We start from the raw sequence: 24173 nt of genomic DNA, 5'->3' as shown, positions 1-24173 counted from the left end.
GCAATATAGAACTATGCCCTTCGGTTTGGTAACTGCCTGTACTACCTACGTGAGACTGATGAGAAAGGTCTTGGGTAATATGCTAAATGTTTCAGTTTATTTTGATAACATTTACGTAATGACATCCACGTGGGGCGATCATATCCAAACATTAACATCAGTTTTGCGTAGGTTGCGCTCACATGGCCTCACTGCCAAGCCGAACAAATGCTTCCTTGGGTATAATAAGATTAGATATCTTGACCTGATACTTTCTAATAACTCTCTGCAGCCTCTCCCCAGTAAGATGAAAACTTTATTAGAATTTAAATTCCCCAAAACCAAGAAGCTCATGCATAGCTTTCTTGGTTCTGTAAATTTTTATGCACAGTTTATCCCGAACCTTACTGATCTTACAGGCATCTTATCCGACTTCCTTAAAAAGTCTCTGAAGGAACCTCTTGAACTTTCCGACGTAGCTCAGGAAAAGTTTAATGAGATTAAAAGTATCTTTTCAAAAGACCCTATACTTAAGATTCCAGATATTAATAAAACATTTTGTTTAAGAACTGATGCCTCCAACACTGGCTTAGGTGCAGTGTTACTACAATACCATGATGGTACTCCCTTCCCTGTATGCTTCCTAAGCCAGAAACTCCTTCCCGCAGAAACGAGATACTCCACCATAGAAAAGGAATGTTTGGCCCTTGTGTGGGGTATCTCCAAACTTAAATTTTATTTGCTGGGAAAAGAATTCATTTTAGAAATGGACCACAAACCTTTGATATACCTAGAAACTTTTAAGGGAACCAACAGTCACCTCTTGAGGTGGACAATGGCACTCCAGGCTTTTAAGTTCCATATTGTGTATATCAATGCTTCATCCAATTATTTCTCTGACTGGTTAAGTCGTGACAGTCAGCAGAAGATTTGTTGCCTTACACGACTTCCACATGTTAGAACTTTTTCTTTGCCTATTCTTCTTATACTCCTTGACTATAAGTCTTGGTATGGGGGAGTGTGATGGAAAAGTTCAATAGATAGGATTAGCGAGGGAGTATATAGTAACAATAGTTTCATTGCCGGCTACTTGTTAAGGTAGGGTCAGTCTAGCTCCCACTATCCCTTCTCCTCCCTCTTCCCCCCCCCCCCCGAAAGGTGACGTGTGGGGCTCCGGTCAATCAGTAAATCACTCGGCTCACAGCTCCCAACAGTACTGTAAGTACATGCCTGATCATATTTTAGTGGACTTATTGGTTGAAAGCTTCACTTTTGACCAATAATTAACTTAGTCTTTTCAGTCTTGATAGGTTAAATGTTTTAATAATCACCACATCTTTTAGGTATTGTACTTGTAATGGAGAGTGATTTCTTAAGCAGTGGGTAATCTGTCTCTCTTTACAGCTTGAAATGACAGAGAGGGTCACCTGCCAATCAACGAGTAGAATTGAAGGAGACGGACTAACGTTCTGAGACGTCCCAATTTCTGATCCACTTACCTGTTTGTGTATGCAAGTAGCAGGATATAACCCCTCATCATTGCAGTGGAAAAAACCTGCTTTCCTATCGTCTGGATGGATTATTGATGGCTATAAAATCTGTGAAGAACGAGCCAGTGGGTTGTCACCAACACCTGCGACCCCCCCATCATCAGCAACGGCTACGATTTCAACAACACGCAGTGTCACCAACACCAGACACCCAAGTTTTATATATATATATATTAGTGTTGAATTCAGTTATCATTTATATTTTTCATTTTTCATTTTTTTTAATGTAGGATTAATATTTCATATTTAAGTGTTTTATATTTTATATTTTCTAAATAAATTGTTTATGTTTGTCAGTTTTTGTTCTTTTTCTATTCATTAATTTTTCTGAGGAGGAGCCAGCTTTGATAATACTGTCTGAAGTTGTTACAGGGCTGAGTAAGCCTTCTCAACCCCCTCCCTCCAACCTTTCCTAGGTCGACCCCTTCCCCGCCTTCCTTCCACTACAGACTGATACACTCTTGAAGTCATTCTGTTTCGCTCCATTCTCTCTACATGTCCGAACCACCTCAACAACCCTTCCTCAGCCCTCTGGACAACAGTTTTGGTAATCCTGCACCTCCTCCTAACTTCCAAACTACGAATTCTCTGCATTATATTCACACCACACATTGACCTCAGACATGCCATCTCCACTGCCTCCAGTCTTCTCCTCGCTGCAGCATTCATCACGCATGCTTCACACCCATATAAGAGCGTTGGTAAAACTATACTCTCATACATTCCCCTCTTTGCCTCCAAGGACAAAATCCTTTGTCTTCCCAGACTCCTAAGTACACCACTCACCCTTTTCCCCTCATCAATTCTATGATTCACCTCATCTTTCATAGACCCATCCACTGACACGTCCACTCCCAAATATCTGAATACATTCACCTCCTCCATACTCTCTCCCTCCAATCTGATATCCAATCTTTCATCACAGAATCTTTTTGTTATCCTCATAGCCTTACTCTTTCCTGTATTCACTTTTAATTTTCTTCTTTTGCACACCCTACCAAATTCATCCACCAATCTCTGCAACTTCTCTTCAGAATCTCCCAAGAGCACAGTGCTATCAGCAAAGAGCAACTGTGACAACTCCTATTTTATGTGTGATTCTTTATCTTTTAACTCCACGCCTCTTGTCAAGACCCTCGCATTTACTTCTCTTACAACCCCATCTATAAATATATTAAACAACCACGGTGACATCACACATCCTTGTCTAAGTCCCACTTTTACTGGGAAATAATTTCCCTCTTTCCTACATACTCTAACTTGAGCCTCACCATCCTCGTAAAAACTCTTCACTGCTTTCAGTAACCTACCTCCTACACCATACACTTGCAACATCTGCCACATTGCCCCCCTATCCACCCTGTCATACGCCTTTCCCAGATCCATAAATGCCACAAAGACCTCTTTAGCCTTATCTAAATACTGTTCACTTATATGTTTCACTGTAAACACCTGGTCCACACACCCCCTACCTTTCCTAAAGCCTCCTTGTTCATCTGCTATCCTATTCTCCGTCTTACTCTTAATTCTTTCAATAATAACTCTACCATACACTTTACCAGGTATACTCAACAGACTTATCCCCCTATAATTTTTCACTCTCTTTTGTCTCCTTTGCCTTTATACAAAGGAATTCTGCATACTCTCTGCCAATCCCTAGGTACCATACCCTCTTCCATACGTTTATTAAATAATTGCACCAACCACTCCAAAACTATATCCCCACCTGCTTTTAGCATTTCTATCTTTATCCCATCAATCCCGGCTGCCTTACCCTCTTTCATTTTACCTACTGCCTCACGAACTTCCCCCACACTCACAACTGGCTCTTCCTAACTCCTACAAGATGTTATTCCTCCTTGCCCTATACACGAAATCACAGCTTCCCTATCTTCATCAACATTTAACAATTCCTCAAAATATTCCCTCCATCTTCCTAATACCTCTAACTCTCCATTTAATAACTCTCCTCTCCTATTTTTAACTGACAAATCCTTCTGTTCTCTAGGCTTCCTTAACTTGTTAATCTCACTCCAAAATTTTTCTTATTTCCAACAAAATTTGTTGATAACATCTCACCCACTCTCTCATTTGCTCTCTTTTTACATTGCTTCACCTCTCTCTTAACCTCTCTCTTTTTCTCCATATACTCTTCCCTCCTTGCATCACTTCTACTTTGTAAAAACTTCTCATATGCTAACTTTTTCTCCCTTATTACTCTCTTTGCATCATTCCACCAATCGCTCCTCTTCCCTCCAGCACCCACTTTCCTGTAACCACAAACTTCTGCTGAACACTCTAACACTACATTTTTAAACCTACCCCATACCTCTTCGACCCCATTGCCTATGCTCTCATTAGCCCATCTATCCTCCAATAGCTGTTTATATCTTTCCCTAACTGCCTCCTCTTTTAGTTTATAAACCTTCACCTCTCTCTTCCCTGATGCTTCTATTCTCCTTGTATCACATCTACCTTTTACTCTCAGTGTAGCTACAACTAGAAAGTGATCTGATATATCTGTGTCCCCTCTATAAACATGTACATCCTGAAGTCTACTCAACAGTCTTTTATCTACCAATACATAATCCAACAAACTACTGTCATTTCGCCCTACATCATATCTTGTATACTTATTTATCCTCTTTTTCTTAAAATATGTATTACCTATAACTAAACCCCTTTCTATACAAAGTTCAATCAAAGGGCTCCCATTATCATTTACACCTGGCACCCCAAACTTACCTACTACACCCTTATTAATAATATTATTATTATTGTTATTATTATTGTTGTTATAATTATTATTATTATTATTATTATTATTATTATTATTATTATTATGATTATTATTATTATTATTGTTGTTGTTGTTGTTTTTGTTATAATTATTATTATTATTATTATTATTATTATTATTATTATTATTATTATTATTATTATTATTATTACTGTTGCTGTTGTTGTTGTTATTATTATTATTATTAATATTATTATTATTATTATTATTATTATTATTATGATTGTTGTTGTTATAATTATTATTATTATTATTATTATTATTGTTGTTGTTATAATTATTATTATTATTATTATTATTATTATTATTTTTATTATTATTATTATTATTATTAATGGTAAAATATTTGTGATAGAGCGATGCGCTAGACAGTGTTATGAGAGGCCTAGTGCAGTGTGTACAAGATGATAGATGAAGACAGTACATAAGTTGTTGTTACAGTGCTCACCAGACCAGAAGATGGTGGTGGATCAGTACATAACTTGTTGTTGTTACAGTGCTCACCAGACCAGAAGATGGTGGTGGATCAGTACATAACTTGTTGTTTGTGTATGGTTGTTACTGGTGGTATTGGTTGTTACTGGTGGTATTGTAGCCTCTGCTCTGACTGGTGCTCTTGTGTGTGGTTGTTACTGGTGGTATTGTAGCCTCTGCTCTGACTGGTGCTCAAGTTGTGTATGGTTGTTACTGGTGGTATTGTAGCCTCTGCTCTGACTGGTGCTCAAGTTGTGTGTGGTTGTTACTGGTGGTATTGTAGCCTCTGCTCTGACTGGTGCTCAAGTTGTGTGTGGTTGTTACTGGTGGTATTGTAGCCTCTGCTCTGACTGGTGCTCAAGTTGTGTGTGGTTGTTACTGGTGGTATTGTAGCCTCTGCTCTGACTGGTGCTCAAGTTGTGTATGGTTGTTACTGGTGGTATTGTAGCCTCTGCTCTGACTGGTGCTCAAGTTGTGTATGGTTGTTACTGGTGGTATTGTAGCCTCTGCTCTGACTGGTGCTCAAGTTGTGTATGGTTGTTACTGGTGGTATTGTAGCCTCTGCTCTGACTGGTGCTCAAGTTGTGTGTGGTTGTTACTGGTGATATTGTAGCCTCTGCTCTGACTGGTGCTCAAGTTGTGTATGGTTGTTACTGGTGATATTGTAGCCTCTGCTCTGACTGGTGCTCAAGTTGTGTATGGTTGTTACTGGTGGTATTGTAGCCTCTGCTCTGACTGGTGCTCAAGTTGTGTGTGGTTGTTACTGGTGGTATTGTAGCCTCTGCTCTGACTGGTGCTCAAGTTGTGTATGGTTGTTACTGGTGGTATTGTAGCCTCTGCTCTGACTGGTGCTCAAGTTGTGTATGGTTGTTACTGGTGGTATTGTAGCCTCTGCTCTGACTGGTGCTCAAGTTGTGTATGGTTGTTACTGGTGGTATTGTAGCCTCTGCTCTGACTGGTGCTCAAGTTGTGTATGGTTGTTACTGGTGGTATTGTAGCCTCTGCTCTAACTGGTGCTCAAGTTGTGTATGGTTGTTACTGGTGGTATTGTAGCCTCTGCTCTGACTGGTGCTCAAGTTGTGTATGGTTGTTACTGGTGGTATTGTAGCCTCTGCTCTAACTGGTGCTCAAGTTGTGTATGGTTGTTACTGGTGATATTGTAGCCTCTGCTCTGACTGGTGCTCAAGTTGTGTATGGTTGTTACTGGTGGTATTGTAGCCTCTGCTCTGACTGGTGCTCAAGTTGTGTGTGGTTGTTACTGGTGGTATTGTAGCCTCTGCTCTGACTGGTGCTCAAGTTGTGTATGGTTGTTACTGGTGGTATTGTAGCCTCTGCTCTGACTGGTGCTCAAGTTGTGTATGGTTGTTACTGGTGGTATTGTAGCCTCTGCTCTGACTGGTGCTCAAGTTGTGTATGGTTGTTACTGGTGGTATTGTAGCCTCTGCTCTGACTGGTGCTCAAGTTGTGTATGGTTGTTACTGGTGGTATTGTAGCCTCTGCTCTGACTGGTGCTCAAGTTGTGTATGGTTGTTACTGGTGGTATTGTAGCCTCTGCTCTGACTGGTGCTCAAGTTGTGTATGGTTGTTACTGGTGGTATTGTAGCCTCTGCTCTGACTGGTGCTCAAGTTGTGTATGGTTGTTACTGGTGGTATTGTAGCCTCTGCTCTGACTGGTGCTCAAGTTGTGTATGGTTGTTACTGGTGGTATTGTAGCCTCTGCTCTGACTGGTGCTCAAGTTGTGTATGGTTGTTACTGGTGATATTGTATTGTAGCCTCTGCTCTGACTGGTGCTCAAGTTGTGTATGGTTGTTACTGGTGGTATTGTAGCCTCTGCTCTGACTGGTGCTCAAGTTGTGTATGGTTGTTACTGGTGGTATTGTAGCCTCTGCTCTGACTGGTGCTCAAGTTGTGTGTGGTTGTTACTGGTGGTATTGTAGCCTCTGCTCTGACTGGTGCTCAAGTTGTGTGTGGTTGTTACTGGTGGTATTGTAGCCTCTGCTCTGACTGGTGCTCAAGTTGTGTGTGGTTGTTACTGGTGGTATTGTAGCCTCTGCTCTGACTGGTGCTCAAGTTGTGTGTGGTTGTTACTGGTGGTATTGTAGCCTCTGCTCTGACTGGTGCTCAAGTTGTGTATGGTTGTTACTGGTGGTATTGTAGCCTCTGCTCTGACTGGTGCTCAAGTTGTGTGTGGTTGTTACTGGTGGTATTGTATCCTCTGCTCTGACTGGTGCTCAAGTTGTGTATGGTTGTTACTGGTTACTGGTGGTATTGTAGCCTCTGCTCTGACTGGTGCTCAAGTTGTGTGTGGTTGTTACTGGTGGTATTGTAGCCTCTGCTCTGACTGGTGCTCAAGTTGTGTATGGTTGTTACTGGTGGTATTGTAGCCTCTGCTCTGACTGGTGCTCAAGTTGTGTGTGGTTGTTACTGGTGGTATTGTAGCCTCTGCTCTGACTGGTGCTCAAGTTGTGTATGGTTGTTACTGGTGGTATTGTAGCCTCTGCTCTGACTGGTGCTCAAGTTGTTACTGTGGTATTGTAGCCTCTGCTCTACTGGTGGTATTGTAGCCTCTGCTCTGACTGGTGCAAGTTGTGTATGGTTGTTACTGGTGGTATTGTAGCCTCTGCTCTGACTGGTGCTCAATGGTTGTTACTGGTGGTATTGTAGCCTCTGCTCTGACTGGTGCTCAAGTTGTGTATGGTTGTTACTGGTGGTATTGTAGCCTCTGCTCTGACTGGTGCTCAAGTTGTGTGTGGTTGTTACTGGTGGTATTGTAGCCTCTGCTCTGACTGGTGCTCAAGTTGTGTGTGGTTGTTACTGGTGGTATTGTAGCCTCTGCTCTGACTGGTGCTCAAGTTGTGTGTGGTTGTTACTGGTGGTATTGTAGCCTCTGCTCTAACTGGTGCTCAAGTTGTGTGTGGTTGTTACTGGTGGTATTGTAGCCTCTGCTCTGACTGGTGCTCAAGTTGTGTATGGTTGTTACTGGTGATATTGTAGCCTCTGCTCTGACTGGTGCTCAAGTTGTGTGTGGTTGTTACTGGTGATATTGTAGCCTCTGCTCTGACTGGTGCTCAAGTTGTGTATGGTTGTTACTGGTGGTATTGTAGCCTCTGCTCTAACTGGTGCTCAAGTTGTGTATGGTTGTTACTGGTGATATTGTAGCCTCTGCTCTGACTGGTGCTCAAGTTGTGTGTGGTTGTTACTGGTGATATTGTAGCCTCTGCTCTGACTGGTGCTCAAGTTGTGTATGGTTGTTACTGGTGGTATTGTAGCCTCTGCTCTAACTGGTGCTCAAGTTGTGTATGGTTGTTACTGGTGATATTGTAGCCTCTGCTCTGACTGGTGCTCAAGTTGTGTATGGTTGTTACTGGTGGTATTGTAGCCTCTGCTCTAACTGGTGCTCAAGTTGTGTATGGTTGTTACTGGTGATATTGTAGCCTCTGCTCTGACTGGTGCTCAAGTTGTGTATGGTTGTTACTGGTGGTATTGTAGCCTCTGCTCTAACTGGTGCTCAAGTTGTGTGTGGTTGTTACTGGTGGTATTGTAGCCTCTGCTCTGACTGGTGCTCAAGTTGTGTGTGGTTGTTACTGGTGGTATTGTAGCCTCTGCTCTAACTGGTGCTCAAGTTGTGTGTGGTTGTTACTGGTGGTATTGTAGCCTCTGCTCTGACTGGTGCTCAAGTTGTGTGTGGTTGTTACTGGTGGTATTGTAGCCTCTGCTCTGACTGGTGCTCAAGTTGTGTATGGTTGTTACTGGTGGTATTGTAGCCTCTGCTCTGACTGGTGCTCAAGTTGTGTGTGGTTGTTACTGGTGGTATTGTAGTCTCTGCTCTGACTGGTGCTCAAGTTGTGTATGGTTGTTACTGGTGGTATTGTAGCCTCTGCTCTGACTGGTGCTCAAGTTGTGTGTGGTTGTTACTGGTGGTATTGTAGTCTCTGCTCTGACTGGTGCTCAAGTTGTGTATGGTTGTTACTGGTGGTATTGTAGCCTCTGCTCTGACTGGTGCTCAAGTTGTGTATGGTTGTTACTGGTGGTATTGTAGCCTCTGCTCTGACTGGTGCTCAAGTTGTGTATGGTTGTTACTGGTGGTATTGTAGCCTCTGCTCTGACTGGTGCTCAAGTTGTGTATGGTTGTTACTGGTGGTATTGTAGCCTCTGCTCTGACTGGTGCTCAAGTTGTGTGTGGTTGTTACTGGTGGTATTGTAGCCTCTGCTCTGACTGGTGCTCAAGTTGTGTGTGGTTGTTACTGGTGGTATTGTAGCCTCTGCTCTGACTGGTGCTCAAGTTGTGTGTGGTTGTTACTGGTGGTATTGTAGCCTCTGCTCTAACTGGTGCTCAAGTTGTGTGTGGTTGTTACTGGTGATATTGTAGCCTCTGCTCTGACTGGTGCTCAAGTTGTGTATGGTTGTTACTGGTGATATTGTAGCCTCTGCTCTGACTGGTGCTCAAGTTGTGTGTGGTTGTTACTGGTGATATTGTAGCCTCTGCTCTGACTGGTGCTCAAGTTGTGTATGGTTGTTACTGGTGGTATTGTAGCCTCTGCTCTAACTGGTGCTCAAGTTGTGTATGGTTGTTACTGGTGATATTGTAGCCTCTGCTCTGACTGGTGCTCAAGTTGTGTGTGGTTGTTACTGGTGATATTGTAGCCTCTGCTCTGACTGGTGCTCAAGTTGTGTATGGTTGTTACTGGTGGTATTGTAGCCTCTGCTCTAACTGGTGCTCAAGTTGTGTATGGTTGTTACTGGTGATATTGTAGCCTCTGCTCTGACTGGTGCTCAAGTTGTGTATGGTTGTTACTGGTGGTATTGTAGCCTCTGCTCTAACTGGTGCTCAAGTTGTGTATGGTTGTTACTGGTGATATTGTAGCCTCTGCTCTGACTGGTGCTCAAGTTGTGTATGGTTGTTACTGGTGGTATTGTAGCCTCTGCTCTAACTGGTGCTCAAGTTGTGTGTGGTTGTTACTGGTGGTATTGTAGCCTCTGCTCTGACTGGTGCTCAAGTTGTGTGTGGTTGTTACTGGTGGTATTGTAGCCTCTGCTCTAACTGGTGCTCAAGTTGTGTGTGGTTGTTACTGGTGGTATTGTAGCCTCTGCTCTGACTGGTGCTCAAGTTGTGTGTGGTTGTTACTGGTGGTATTGTAGCCTCTGCTCTGACTGGTGCTCAAGTTGTGTATGGTTGTTACTGGTGGTATTGTAGCCTCTGCTCTGACTGGTGCTCAAGTTGTGTGTGGTTGTTACTGGTGGTATTGTAGTCTCTGCTCTGACTGGTGCTCAAGTTGTGTATGGTTGTTACTGGTGGTATTGTAGCCTCTGCTCTGACTGGTGCTCAAGTTGTGTGTGGTTGTTACTGGTGGTATTGTAGTCTCTGCTCTGACTGGTGCTCAAGTTGTGTATGGTTGTTACTGGTGGTATTGTAGCCTCTGCTCTGACTGGTGCTCAAGTTGTGTATGGTTGTTACTGGTGGTATTGTAGCCTCTGCTCTGACTGGTGCTCAAGTTGTGTATGGTTGTTACTGGTGGTATTGTAGCCTCTGCTCTGACTGGTGCTCAAGTTGTGTATGGTTGTTACTGGTGATATTGTAGCCTCTGCTCTGACTGGTGCTCAAGTTGTGTGTGGTTGTTACTGGTGATATTGTAGCCTCTGCTCTAACTGGTGCTCAAGTTGTGTATGGTTGTTACTGGTGGTATTGTAGCCTCTGCTCTGACTGGTGCTCAAGTTGTGTATGGTTGTTACTGGTGATATTGTAGCCTCTGCTCTGACTGGTGCTCAAGTTGTGTGTGGTTGTTACTGGTGATATTGTAGCCTCTGCTCTGACTGGTGCTCAAGTTGTGTGTGGTTGTTACTGGTGGTATTGTAGCCTCTGCTCTAACTGGTGCTCAAGTTGTGTGTGGTTGTTACTGGTGGTATTGTAGCCTCTGCTCTGACTGGTGCTCAAGTTGTGTATGGTTGTTACTGGTGATATTGTAGCCTCTGCTCTGACTGGTGCTCAAGTTGTGTATGGTTGTTACTGGTGGTATTGTAGCCTCTGCTCTGACTGGTGCTCAAGTTGTGTATGGTTGTTACTGGTGATATTGTAGCCTCTGCTCTGACTGGTGCTCAAGTTGTGTATGGTTGTTACTGGTGGTATTGTAGCCTCTGCTCTGACTGGTGCTCAAGTTGTGTATGGTTGTTACTGGTGGTATTGTAGCCTCTGCTCTGACTGGTGCTCAAGTTGTGTGTGGTTGTTACTGGTGGTATTGTAGCCTCTGCTCTAGTTGTGTGTGGTTGTTACTGGTGGTATTGTAGCCTCTGCTCTGACTGGTGCTCAAGTTGTGTGTGGTTGTTACTGGTGCCTCTGCTCTATTGTAGCCTCTGCTCTGACTGGTGCTCAAGTTGTGTATGGTTGTTACTGGTGATATTGTAGCCTCTGCTCTGACTGGTGCTCAAGTTGTGTATGGTTGTTACTGGTGATATTGTAGCCTCTGCTCTGACTGGTGCTCAAGTTGTGTGTGGTTGTTACTGGTGGTATTGTAGCCTCTGCTCTGACTGGTGCTCAAGTTGTGTATGGTTGTTACTGGTGATATTGTAGCCTCTGCTCTAACTGGTGCTCAAGTTGTGTATGGTTGTTACTGGTGGTATTGTAGCCTCTGCTCTGACTGGTGCTCAAGTTGTGTATGGTTGTTACTGGTGTAGCCTCTGCTCTATTGTAGCCTCTGCTCTGACTGGTGCTCAAGTTGTGTATGGTTGTTACTGGTGGTATTGTAGCCTCTGCTCTGACTGGTGCTCAAGTTGTGTATGGTTGTTACTGGTGGTATTGTAGCCTCTGCTCTGACTGGTGCTCAAGTTGTGTGTGGTTGTTACTGGTGGTATTGTAGCCTCTGCTCTGACTGGTGCTCAAGTTGTGTGTGGTTGTTACTGGTGATATTGTAGCCTCTGCTCTGACTGGTGCTCAAGTTGTGTGTGGTTGTTACTGGTGATATTGTAGCCTCTGCTCTGACTGGTGCTCAAGTTGTGTATGGTTGTTACTGGTGGTATTGTAGCCTCTGCTCTGACTGGTGCTCAAGTTGTGTGTGGTTGTTACTGGTGGTATTGTAGCCTCTGCTCTGACTGGTGCTCAAGTTGTGTGTGGTTGTTACTGGTGGTATTGTAGCCTCTGCTCTGACTGGTGCTCAAGTTGTGTGTGGTTGTTACTGGTGGTATTGTAGCCTCTGCTCTGACTGGTGCTCAAGTTGTGTATGGTTGTTACTGGTGGTATTGTAGCCTCTGCTCTGACTGGTGCTCAAGTTGTGTGTGGTTGTTACTGGTGGTATTGTAGCCTCTGCTCTGACTGGTGCTCAAGTTGTGTATGGTTGTTACTGGTGATATTGTAGCCTCTGCTCTAACTGGTGCTCAAGTTGTGTATGGTTGTTACTGGTGGTATTGTAGCCTCTGCTCTAACTGGTGCTCAAGTTGTGTATGGTTGTTACTGGTGGTATTGTAGCCTCTGCTCTGACTGGTGCTCAAGTTGTGTATGGTTGTTACTGGTGGTATTGTAGCCTCTGCTCTGACTGGTGCTCAAGTTGTGTATGGTTGTTACTGGTGGTATTGTAGCCTCTGCTCTGACTGGTGCTCAAGTTGTGTATGGTTGTTACTGGTGGTATTGTAGCCTCTGCTCTAACTGGTGCTCAAGTTGTGTATGGTTGTTACTGGTGGTATTGTAGCCTCTGCTCTGACTGGTGCTCAAGTTGTGTGTGGTTGTTACTGGTGGTATTGTAGCCTCTGCTCTGACTGGTGCTCAAGTTGTGTATGGTTGTTACTGGTGGTATTGTAGCCTCTGCTCTAACTGGTGCTCAAGTTGTGTGTGGTTGTTACTGGTGATATTGTAGCCTCTGCTCTGACTGGTGCTCAAGTTGTGTATGGTTGTTACTGGTGATATTGTAGCCTCTGCTCTGACTGGTGCTCAAGTTGTGTGTGGTTGTTACTGGTGATATTGTAGCCTCTGCTCTGACTGGTGCTCAAGTTGTGTATGGTTGTTACTGGTGATATTGTAGCCTCTGCTCTGACTGGTGCTCAAGTTGTGTGTGGTTGTTACTGGTGATATTGTAGCCTCTGCTCTGACTGGTGCTCAAGTTGTGTGTGGTTGTTACTGGTGGTATTGTAGCCTCTGCTCTAACTGGTGCTCAAGTTGTGTATGGTTGTTACTGGTGGTATTGTAGCCTCTGCTCTGACTGGTGCTCAAGTTGTGTATGGTTGTTACTGGTGATATTGTAGCCTCTGCTCTAACTGGTGCTCAAGTTGTGTATGGTTGTTACTGGTGGTATTGTAGCCTCTGCTCTGACTGGTGCTCAAGTTGTGTATGGTTGTTACTGGTGTTATTGTAGCCTCTGCTCTGTCTGGTGCTCAAGTTGTGTGTGGTTGTTACTGGTGATATTGTAGCCTCTGCTCTGACTGGTGCTCAAGTTGTGTATGGTTGTTACTGGTGGTATTGTAGCCTCTGCTCTAACTGATACTGATGATGTATTGCAGTTGTTGATACTACTTCTGCTGCTGTGATGCAATTATTGCTACTACTGAAGTTATACTGATAATGTTAGCTCAACACACACACACACACACACACACACACACACTCACACACACGCTTTGACTCGACCCCTGCAACCACAAATAAGTGAGTATACACACACACACACACACACACCTGTGTCACATACCTACTGGAGTTTTATGACAAGGTAACTGAAGTAAGACACTAAAGTGAGAGGTGGACACATTGCAGTTTCTTGGTCTGCAGGAAGGCCTTCGACACAGTTCCTCACAAGAGATTAGTGCAAAAACTAGAGAATTAGGCACATACAACAGGAAGGGCACTGCAGTGGATCAGAGAATATCTGACAGGGAGGCAACAACGAGTCATGGTACGTGATGAGGTATCACAGTGGGCGCCAATGACAAGCAGGGTTCCACAGGGGTCAGTCCTACCACCAGTGCTATTTTTGGTATATGTGAATGACATGATGGAAGGGATAGACTCAGAAGTGTCCCTGTTTGCAGACGATGTGAAGTTAATGAGGAGAATTCAATCGGATGAGGATCAGGCAGGACTACAAAGAGACCTGGATAGGCTACAAGCCTGGTCCAGCAATTGATTCTTTGAATTTAACTCTGCCAAATACAAAGTCATGCAGATCGGGGAAGGGAATTAATGACCGCAGACAGAGTATAATCTAGGTGGCCAAAGACTGCAAACCTCACTCAAGGAAAATAATCTTGGTGTGAGTATAATACCGAGCATATCTCCTGAGGCGCACATTAACCAGATAACTGCTGCAGCATATGGGCGCCTGGCAAACCTGAGAATAACGTTCCAATACTTCAGTAAGGAATCGTTCAAGACTCTATACACCATGTACGTAAGACCCATATTGGAGTTTGCAGCGCCAGTTTCGAATCCACACCTGGTCAAGCACGTCAAGAAATTACAGAAAGTGCAAAGGTTTGCAACAAGACAAGTCTCAAAGCTAAAGAGATTGTCCTACGAAGAAAGGTTAAGGGAAATCGGACGGACGACACTGGAGGATAGGGGGGGTTAGGGAGACATGATAACGACATATAAAATACTGCGAGAAATTGATAACGATATATAAAATACTGAGAGGAATTAACAAGAGATGCGACACAGAAACAAGGGGTCACAATTGGAGGTTGAAGACTTCGATGAGTCAAAGGGATGTTAGGAAGTATTTCTTCAATCATAGAGTAGTCAGGAAGTGGAATAGTCTAGCAAGTGAGGTAGTGGAGGCAGGAACAATACATAGCTTTGAGAGGAGGTATGATAAAGTTCATGGAGCAGGGAGAGAGAGGACCTAGTAGCGTTCGGTGAAGAGGCGGGGCCAGGAGCTGAGTCTCGTCCCCTGCAACCTCAACTAGGCAAGTACAACTAAGTGAGTGGACACACACACACACACACACACACACACACACACACACAAACACAGAAAGACTGGACCTAGTATTCATCTTCAGTAGTGCAGATATTGAGGACTTCACATACGAAAGACCCCTTGGGGCCAGCGATCATGTGGTTTTAAGCTTCGAATACACAGTAGAGCTACAAGTGGAGGGAGAAGCAGGAAGGCCAGGACGAATGAAGCCAAACTACAAGGTTAGTACACGGGAATTAGGAACTCCCTGAACGGGGTTCAGTGGGACAGAGAACTGGCAGGGAAGCCAGTTAATGAGATGATGGAATATGTAACAACCAGTTGCAAGGAGGCTGAGGATAGGTTTGTACCCAAGGGTAACAGGAATAATGAAAAAGCCAGGATGAGCCCATGGTTCACCCAAAGGTACAGGGAGGCAAAAACCAAGTGTGCTAGGGAATGGATGAAATATAGAAGGCAAAGGACCCAGGAGAATAAGGAGAGCAGTCGTAGAGCCAGAAATGAATATGCACAGATAAGAAGGGAGGCCCAATGACAGTACGAAAACGACAGCAGCGAAAGCCAAATCTGACCTGAAGCTGTTATACAGCCACATCAGGAGGAAAACATCAGTCAAGGACCAGGTAATTAGGCTAAGGAAGGAAGGAGGAGAGACAACAAGAAATGACCGTGAAGTATATGAGGAACTCAACAAGAGATTCAAAGAAGTGTTCAAAGAGGAGACAGAAGGGGCTCCAGAAAGACGGAGAGGTGGGGTACACCACCAAGTGCTGGACACAGTACACACAACTGAGGAAGAAGTGAAGAGGCTTCTGAGTGAGCTAGATACCTCAAAGGCAATGGGACCGGATGACATCTCTCCATGGGTCCTGAGAGAGGAAGCAGAGGCACTATGTGTACCCCTAACAACAATATTCAATACATCTATCGAAACAGGGAGATTGCCTGAGGCATGGAAGACAGCAAATGTAGTCCCAATCTTCAAAAAAGGAGACAGACATGAAGTACTAAACTACAGACCAGTGTCACTGGCATGTATATTATGCAAAATCATGGAGAGGATTGTCAGGAGAAGAGTGGTGGAACATCTAGAAAGGAATGATCTCATCAACAGCAGCCAACATGGTTTCAGGGACGGAAAATCCTGTGTCACAAACCTACTGGAGTTCTATGACATGGTGACAGCAGTAAGACAAGAGAGAGAGGGGTGGGTGGATTGCATATTCTTGGACTGCAAAAAGGCGTTTGACACAGTTCCACACAGATTGGTGCAAAAACTGGAGGACCAAGCAGGGATAACAGGGAAGGCACTACAATGGACCAGGGAATACCTGTCAGGAAGACAGCAGCGAGTCATGGTACGTGGCGAGGTGTCAGAGTGGGCACCTGTGACCAGCGGGGTCCCACAGGGGTCAATCCTAGGACCAGTGCTGTTTCTGGTATTTGTGAACGACATTACGGAAGGAATAGACTCTGAGGTGTCCCTGTTTGCAGATGACGTGAAGTTGATGAGAAGAATTCACTCGATCGAAGATCAGGCAGAACTACAAAGGGATCTGGACAGGCTGCAGACCTGGTCCAGCAATTGGCTCCTGGAGTTCAATCCCATCAAGTGCAAAGTCATGAAGATTGGGGAAGGGCAAAGAAGACTGCAGACGGAGTACATTCTAGGGGGCCAGAGACTACAAACCTCACTCAAGGAAAAAGATCTTGGGGTGAGTATAACACCAGGCACATCTCCTGAAGCGCACATCAACCAAATAACGGCTGCAGCATATGGGCACCTATCAAACCTCATAACAGCATTCCGACATCTTAATAAGGAATCGTTCAGGACCCTGTACACCGTGTACGTTAGGCCCATATTGGAGTATGCGGCACCAGTTTAGAACCCACACCTAGCCAAGCACGTAAAGAAACTAGAGAAAGTGCAAAGTTTTGCAACAAGGCTAGTCCCAGAGCTAAGAGGTATGTTCTACGAGGAGAGGTTAAGGGAAATCAACCTGACGACACTGGAGGACAGGAGAGATAGGGGGGGACATGATAACGACATACAAAATACTGAGAGGAATTGACAAGGTGGACAAAGACAGGATGTTCCAGAGATTGGACACAGTAACACAGGGACACAGTTGGAAGTTGAAGACACAGATGGATCACTGGGATGTTAGGAAGTATTTCTTTAGCCACAGAGTAGTCAGTAAGTGGAATAGTTTGGGAAGCAATGTAGTGGAGGCAGGATCCATACATAGCTTTAAGCAGAGGTATGATAAAGCTCACGGTTCAGGGAGAGTGACCTAGTAGCTATTGTCATGTAGGGGGCTAATGATTAGGGGAATATGGGGGTAAGAGGAGGGAGTTAGTAGGTAGGGGACATGCGGCGAGGTGGTAGGAGAGATGTATGCGGAGGTAGGTAGGTAATGTGAGGTCACTGGTGACCACCTTCACCTCTCATTTACTCTACTCACCACACTACTCACCCTCTCACTACTTGAAAATAAAAAAAATAAAATATAAGAAAAAAGAATAAATAACGGTGGGCCGTGAATATTGCTATTATACTCAAACACAGTTTATATTAAGTCTTTGTACAATAATATATTTGGGAGCAGAACATTATTGTGGTTTAGATAAATGGGATGGTACACATAGGCAGTGAGACAGGGAACACAATCAACTTGACGAAAATGAATAAACTTACAATGTAGCACAGAGAGCAGTTCATCACAGGAACTAAGCCACAGGTCCCAAGACCTACACAGCACGAGTACGGCGCCAAGCCAGTACTCTGCCCAATGCCTCCAACAGTCTCCTCCAGAGACTTCAGCAGCCTTCTCCCGAGCCCTGCACCCCAGCAGCAGCTCCGCTCGAAGTCTCTGCTCAGGAGCTCTGCACCCCAGCAGCAGCTCCGCACGAATCTCCCTACTCAGCTCTTCCTTGGGCTTTTATGGTGGTCCAAGCACCCTCCACAACCACGTGTACGACCTGACGCCTAGGTCTGAGGCGTCAAGAACAAAAGACCTCAGACCTGGGCGTGGCTACAGACGTTTGCCAAGGCAAGGTGTGACCATATAATTGGTTAAATTAGGTCTCCCCAGAGACCTCACAAGCCCAGCTGGACTACATCACATCCCCCTTTCTCCCCCAATTTAAAATATCTGAGAACTAGGACAATTTGTCCTAGTTATTAGACTATTTTAATCCTAATCCCTTAAATCTATTACAATACAAAGACAAAATTATACATAATACAATTATATTTCCCTCAACCTCCTCAACTACCACAAGGCAGCATAATCAGTACACCTGGCAGTTGGCCAGCATAATAGTCGCTCTCTGGTGCAAAGCCTCTTTACCCGTCATTTCTCCCTAAACCTAAATATCGGGCTCCAGTGCCTTCCCTACTTCTACTAGAAATGCACTAGCCAATGCTAGTCACCCTCGCACGTTAACCATTGGGCCAAACCTCTCTACGCTTCTATGGCGTGGAAAACTGCTCCAACGGGTTGCATTCTTTCAAGTAACTGCAACTGGACCACTTCACGACCACCAAGGTCGCATTTTCGGCACACTTCACATGCACACTACAACATCTGAAAATCGAGACAGGGCAGGCATCACAGCTAAGACCCTCCATTATCCTATGCCACTACTAGGATTCACTGGCCTCATAAAACAAGGCGGCCATAATCACTGGACCGTATTCAAGGTCCCCTTATTTCATACAGGTAACACTAACACTTCTGGCAAGTCAAAGTAGGCTGGGGACATCTCACACTCTCAATTGTCTCTCATGGCTGGCAGGGCATCCCCGCATACCGGTCGTACAGGTCGACCAGCAAGGCAGGATACGCCTCCATACCGCCCTTGAAAGCAGGCTGGTCCCAACAGCTGGAGTCCATCTCCGCGGCTCACTTCCTTCCACATCTCCGAGGATGGCAACTCCTTCATAGTAGATTCTCCTGTCCTGGCACACCAGCCAGAATCCCTCACACACCACTGCAGCATCACCGCCATCTCCTCCTCTTGAGCTAGGCAGCATCGCAGCATCACAGCACGGCCGTATCACAGCAGCACACAGCACGGCCACAGCATCGCAGCACGGTCCCAGCATCACAGCACGGCCGCAGCATCTCAACATCATCGCACGACCGCAGCATCTCAACATCACAGCACGGCCGCATCACAGCAGCACACAGCACGGCCACAGCATCGCAGCACGGTCCCAGCATCACAGCACGGCCGCAGCATCTCAACATCATAGCAAGGCCGTATCACAGCAGCACACAGCACGGCCACAGCATAGCAGACAGCATCACAGCACGGCCACAGCATAGCAGACAGCATCACAGCACGGCCACAGCATAGCAGACAGCATCACAGCACGGCCACAGCATAGCAGACAGCATCACAGCACGGCCACAGCATAGCAGACAGCATCACAGCACGGCCACAGCATAGCAGACAGCATCACAGTAGCCGACATCAGCAGTAGCAGGCAATGGTCAGTTGCTCTGGGTGAGGTGAGGTCACTTCAGGTCATCAACAGCAGGTGCGGTCACCCATCCTTGGCAACTGCGGGTAACTGGCGGTCCGTGGGTGATGGTCACAGAGGCTGGGTGACGCAGACAGACACCCACTACACTGGATGACAGACCAGGGCAGCAATACATCTACTGGGGCACATCAGCTGGGTGACTGGGCATATCAGCTGGGTGACTGGGCACATCAGGTGGACAGCAATCATAGGCAACTCTTCAATGGGTGACAGTTGTGGGTAAGTCTTCCAAGGCGGGCTGGGTGACTTCTCATTCCTCTGTAAATATTCAACTTCGGCCAGCAACTGCTTCCCCCAAAAGTCTCACCCAAATACTGATATTCTCCACCATTTATCTCAAACCAACAACCAACTCCACCAAACACAACACTACACCCAAACAACTACTCAGACCCACCGCCAAAAAAGGACAGTCAAGGTCACTAGGACTACAATATCACACAGATATTCACTTTAGATTCCACACACACAAGAAAAAAAAAAGTGGTAGCAAATGGTAGCATAACAAGTACAACCGAGCAGTCAAAAATAAGGCACATGGGACTTGTCCCCACTATAAAAATAACAAGAACCACCACCGCCTAGACACCATGTCATGCAGGGGGTATCGGAATGAATTTTATATAAGTGGGGAATATGGGAGTAAGGGATTATGTAGGCAGGGGAGAGGCAGGCGAGGTGGTAGGAGTGAGATGATTAGTGGAGGCAGGTAGGCAATGACAGGTCAGTGGTGACCACCACGACACTCTCATTAACTCTACACTACTCACTAACATATGCCTCGCCCATTCTTCACTCATATAAACATAATAAAATATAAGAAAAAAAAAATAACGGTGGGCCGTGAATATTGCTATTCTACTCAAACACAGTTTATTATTAAGTCTTTGTACAATAATATATTTGGGAGCAGAACATTATTGTGGTTTAGATAAATGGGATGGTACACATAGGCAGTGAGACAAGGAACACAATCAACTTGACCAAAATGAATAAACTTACAATGTAGCACAGAGAGCAGTTCATCACAGGAACTAAGCCACAGGTCCCAAGACCTACACAGCACGAGTACGGCGCCAAGCCAGTACTCTGCCCAATGCCTCCAACAGTCTCCTCCAGAGACTTCAGCAGCCTTCTCCCGAGCCCTGCACCCCAGCAGCAGCTCCGCTCGAAGTCTGCTCAGGAGCTCTGCACCCCAGCAGCAGCTCCGCACGAATCTCCCTACTCAGCTCTTCCTTGGGCTTTTATGGTGGTCCAAGCACCCTCCACAACCACGTGTACGACCTGACGCCTAGGTCTGAGGCGTCAAGAACAAAAGACCTCAGACGTGGGCGTGGCTACAGACGTTTGCCAAGGCAAGGTGTGACCATATAATTGGTTAAATTAGGTCTCCCCAGAGACCTCACAAGCCCAGCTGGACTACATCACACTATCAGTGAAGAGGCGGGGCCAGGAGCTCTGACTCGACCCCTGCAACCTCAACTAGATGAGTACACACACATACATATGGGATATTTCAATCACAAGGAAATTGACTGGGAAAACCTGGAGCCACATGGGAGTCCCAAAACATGGAGAACCAAGAAGATGGATGTGGTGCTGGATAACCTCATGCATCAACATGTTAAGGACACTACCAGAGAGACGTGAGGATGTACCAACGAGACTGGACCTAGTATTCACCTTGAGTAGTTCAGACATCGAGGATACCACATTCGAATGGCCCCTTTGAGTTAATGTTCACGTGGTTCTGAGCTTAGAATACATAGTTGAGTTATAAGTGGAGAGGGTAGCAGGAATAGGATGTGATAAGCCAAACTACAGAAGGAGAGACTACACAGACACAAGGAACTTCCTGCAAGAGGCTCAGTGTGAAAGAGAATTGGTAGGAAAATCAGAAAGCGAAATGGACTCTATGACAAAACAAAATGCAAGGAGGCAGAGAAGAGGTTTGTTCCCAAGGGCAACATAAATAATGGAAAGACCAGAACGAGCCCTTGGTTCACCCAAAAGTGTAGGGAGGCAAAAACTAAGAGTGCTAGAGAATGGAAAAAAAAACCAAAGGACCCAGGCAAATAAAGAGATTAGTAGAAAAGCCAGAAACCAATATGCACAGATAAGGAGGGAGGCCCAGCGACAGTATGAAAACGACATAGCATCAAAAGTCAAGTCTGACCCAAAGCTGTTGTATAGCCATATCAGGAGGAAAACATCAGTTAGAGACCAGGTAATCAGGCTGAGGAAGGAAAGTGGGGAGCTCACAAGAAACGACCAAGAAGTATGTTAGGAACTCAACTAGAGATTGAGAGAAGTATTCACAGTGGAAACAGTAAGGACTCCAGGAAGTTTGAATATGGGGAAACACCAACGAGGGATATGAAATTCCAAGCGCTTTCGTGACTACTCACATTACACACACACACACACACACACACACACACACACACACACACACACACACACACACACAGAGGCGGGGCCAGGAGCTAGGACTCGACCCCTGCAACCACAAATAGGTGAGTACACACACGTGTATATATATATATATATATATATATATATATATATATATATATATATATATATATATATATATATATAACACTGATCTTTGGCCGAAGGAGACTCGAATCTACGAACCTTGGAACAAGGTATGCAGTGCTTTACCATTCTCACCACACTGGACCAATACCTTGGCGCCCAGCTTGCGCTAGACGTTAATCCAAGGCAGCCAGCTTTCAGGGAGAAGGCTTACAGCTTTTCATCTCATCCCCTGCATGCATCAGCCTTAGTAGAGATTTTAACAATGCAAGGAATTCGCAAGAACAGGCGAAATATACACAAACACTGTTTGTGTATATTTCATGACTCACGAAATCGTAATGACACGATTGCAAACAAACCATACCACGGGCGGGGATAGAACCCGCTATCAGAGAGTCTCAAAACTCCAGACCGTCGCGTTAGCCACTGGACCAGCTAGCCACAATAAGATTCGTCCAACTAGGTATATTTCTACACCATAAGAAGGTTAGCATAGGCACCACTGTAAGGCTGATGCATTAGTTTGTATGTACATATATTCGTACGTCCTCAGTGCTTCTGATAAAGGTGTTTCTCACACACAGGATCAGGCTTCAAGATAGCACCTAGCATTGGCCTGGACCTGTGTCATCTAGCGTTGGGTCGTGACCCCCTTCACGACCTGTCGGTCTTCTCCGCCTCCAGGTTCACACCATGAACCAGATGCTACCAGACACAACATCCTTGTAAACAAGCTACTATTCATTGTTCAGTTTATATCTTCCATCAATTCTGGAAAGAGTTCTCAAGGTCGATTATTTCCTCAGAATTGTAATTACATAATTGTGTCAGAATGAACACAACTCTGGTATCTCTTTTTCAATGTTTATTTTAATTTTCTTAACAGTTCGTTGGTTTGAATAAATAATTTAGATAACCCCACAAGATGATAAGAAAAAGCACTTGTGCAACACTTAGGATTCTTTATTCCGGAAATGTTTCGTCAGTCAGTGACTTCTTCAGTACAATGATGAGAAACAAACGATGAGAAGTTTGAAGTAATCAGTCCCTGAGCTTGGAGTCTATGCGCTGAGTCCATCAATCTTGGCACTTGTACCAAGACTGATGTTTAAGTTTAATATGTTTATTATGCACCCCATACCCATCCTGTGGGCGGTAGTCAAAAGATTACAGAGGTACATAATTGGTCCAGGGACTGGACCCCAAAGTTTTGATAGCTGAGCAAGTTACAGAGGTAATGAAATCATAATTTACAAAGGTAATGAACTCACAATTTACAAAGGTAATGAACTCCAGGTAGGTCTAGTCACAATTATGACAAGTTACAAAGGTATTTACAGATTACAGAGGTACGTAATGGGTCCAGGGACTGGGCTCCAAAGTTTGATAGCTGAACTAGGTACAAAGGTAATGAACTCACAAGTTACAAAGGTAATGAATCCTGTAAGAATGGACTCAACACGTTGACTCATCAACTCCAGCCTGAGGGACTCATTACCTCAAAATTCTCATCTTCTGTCGTTTCTCTATATTGAACTGAAGAAGTCACTGGTTGGCTTCTTTAGTTCAGTGTGTCTTATTTATCACCACGTAGGTTGTAGCTCTGGGTCTTGTATCACCTGCTGTGATATACTTTACTGTAGGTTGTAGCTCTGGGTCTTGTATCACCTGCTGTGATATACTTTACTGTAGGTTGTAGCTCTGGGTCTTGTATCACCTGCTGTGATATACTTTACTGTAGGTTGTAGCTCTGGGTCTTGTATCACCTGCTGTGATATACTTTACTGTAGGTTGTAGCTCTGGGTCTTGTATCACCTGCTGTGATATACTTTACTGTAGGTTGTAGCTCTGGGTCTTGTATCACCTGCTGTGATATACTTTACTGCAGGTTGTAGCTCTGGGTCTTATATCACCTGCTGTGATCTACTTTACTGTAGGTTGTAGCTCTGGGTCTTAGATCTCCTGCTAGTGATCTACTTTACTGTAGGTTGTAGCTCTGGGTCTTGTATCACCTGCTGTGATATACTTTACTGTAGGTTGTAGCTCTGGGTCTTAGATCTTATTACAACCTAGGAATCCAAAGGCCTGTTATCCTGAGTGTAAAGGAAGCAAAATAAACACAGCAGAAAACTTTTGACTTACATTATCCTTTCACCAAGTAAGAACAGATGTACACGTGCACTAATACCTATTGTACAACAGGTATTAGTGCACGCCACGGTAAACAAGGCAGAATAGAAGCCGCTAGAGAGCAGACCGTGCTTCAACCAGCTCTAGAATGGAAATGACAAGGGCAGACAGGCGGGTGGTGCCCAAAACACCTCTGCGATTGCGAAAACCATCTTCTCATTGGCTGAACCTGGGTACT

The 24173-nt window shown here is 44.8% G+C and overlaps 1 protein-coding gene across 7 annotated transcripts in view; it reads left to right on the top strand.

Annotated features, from left to right (window-relative positions):
* Positions 1-23935, top strand: part of LOC128696241 (peroxisomal sarcosine oxidase) — a 184629-nt gene extending 160694 nt beyond the window's left edge. For 4 of the 7 annotated variants that reach the window (XM_070092558.1, XM_070092557.1, XM_070092559.1 and 1 more), the window contains one exon: positions 4771-4869. In XM_070092558.1, the coding sequence (XP_069948659.1) occupies positions 4771-4866 (96 nt within the window). In that variant the 3' untranslated portion in view covers positions 4867-4869. Of the gene's footprint in view, positions 1-4770; positions 4870-22389 lie in introns of those variants that run through there. The other 3 variants (XR_011392938.1, XR_011392937.1, XM_070092561.1) reach the window with 3 other exon arrangements.
* Positions 23936-24173: the final 238 nt, after the last annotated feature.

The sequence above is a fragment of the Cherax quadricarinatus genome, chromosome 39, assembly GCF_038502225.1.
Source record: "Cherax quadricarinatus isolate ZL_2023a chromosome 39, ASM3850222v1, whole genome shotgun sequence".
NCBI lineage: Eukaryota > Metazoa > Arthropoda > Malacostraca > Decapoda > Parastacidae > Cherax > Cherax quadricarinatus.
The sequence above is the reverse complement of the archived record's forward strand: the minus strand, read 5'-3'. Positions and strand labels throughout refer to the sequence as shown.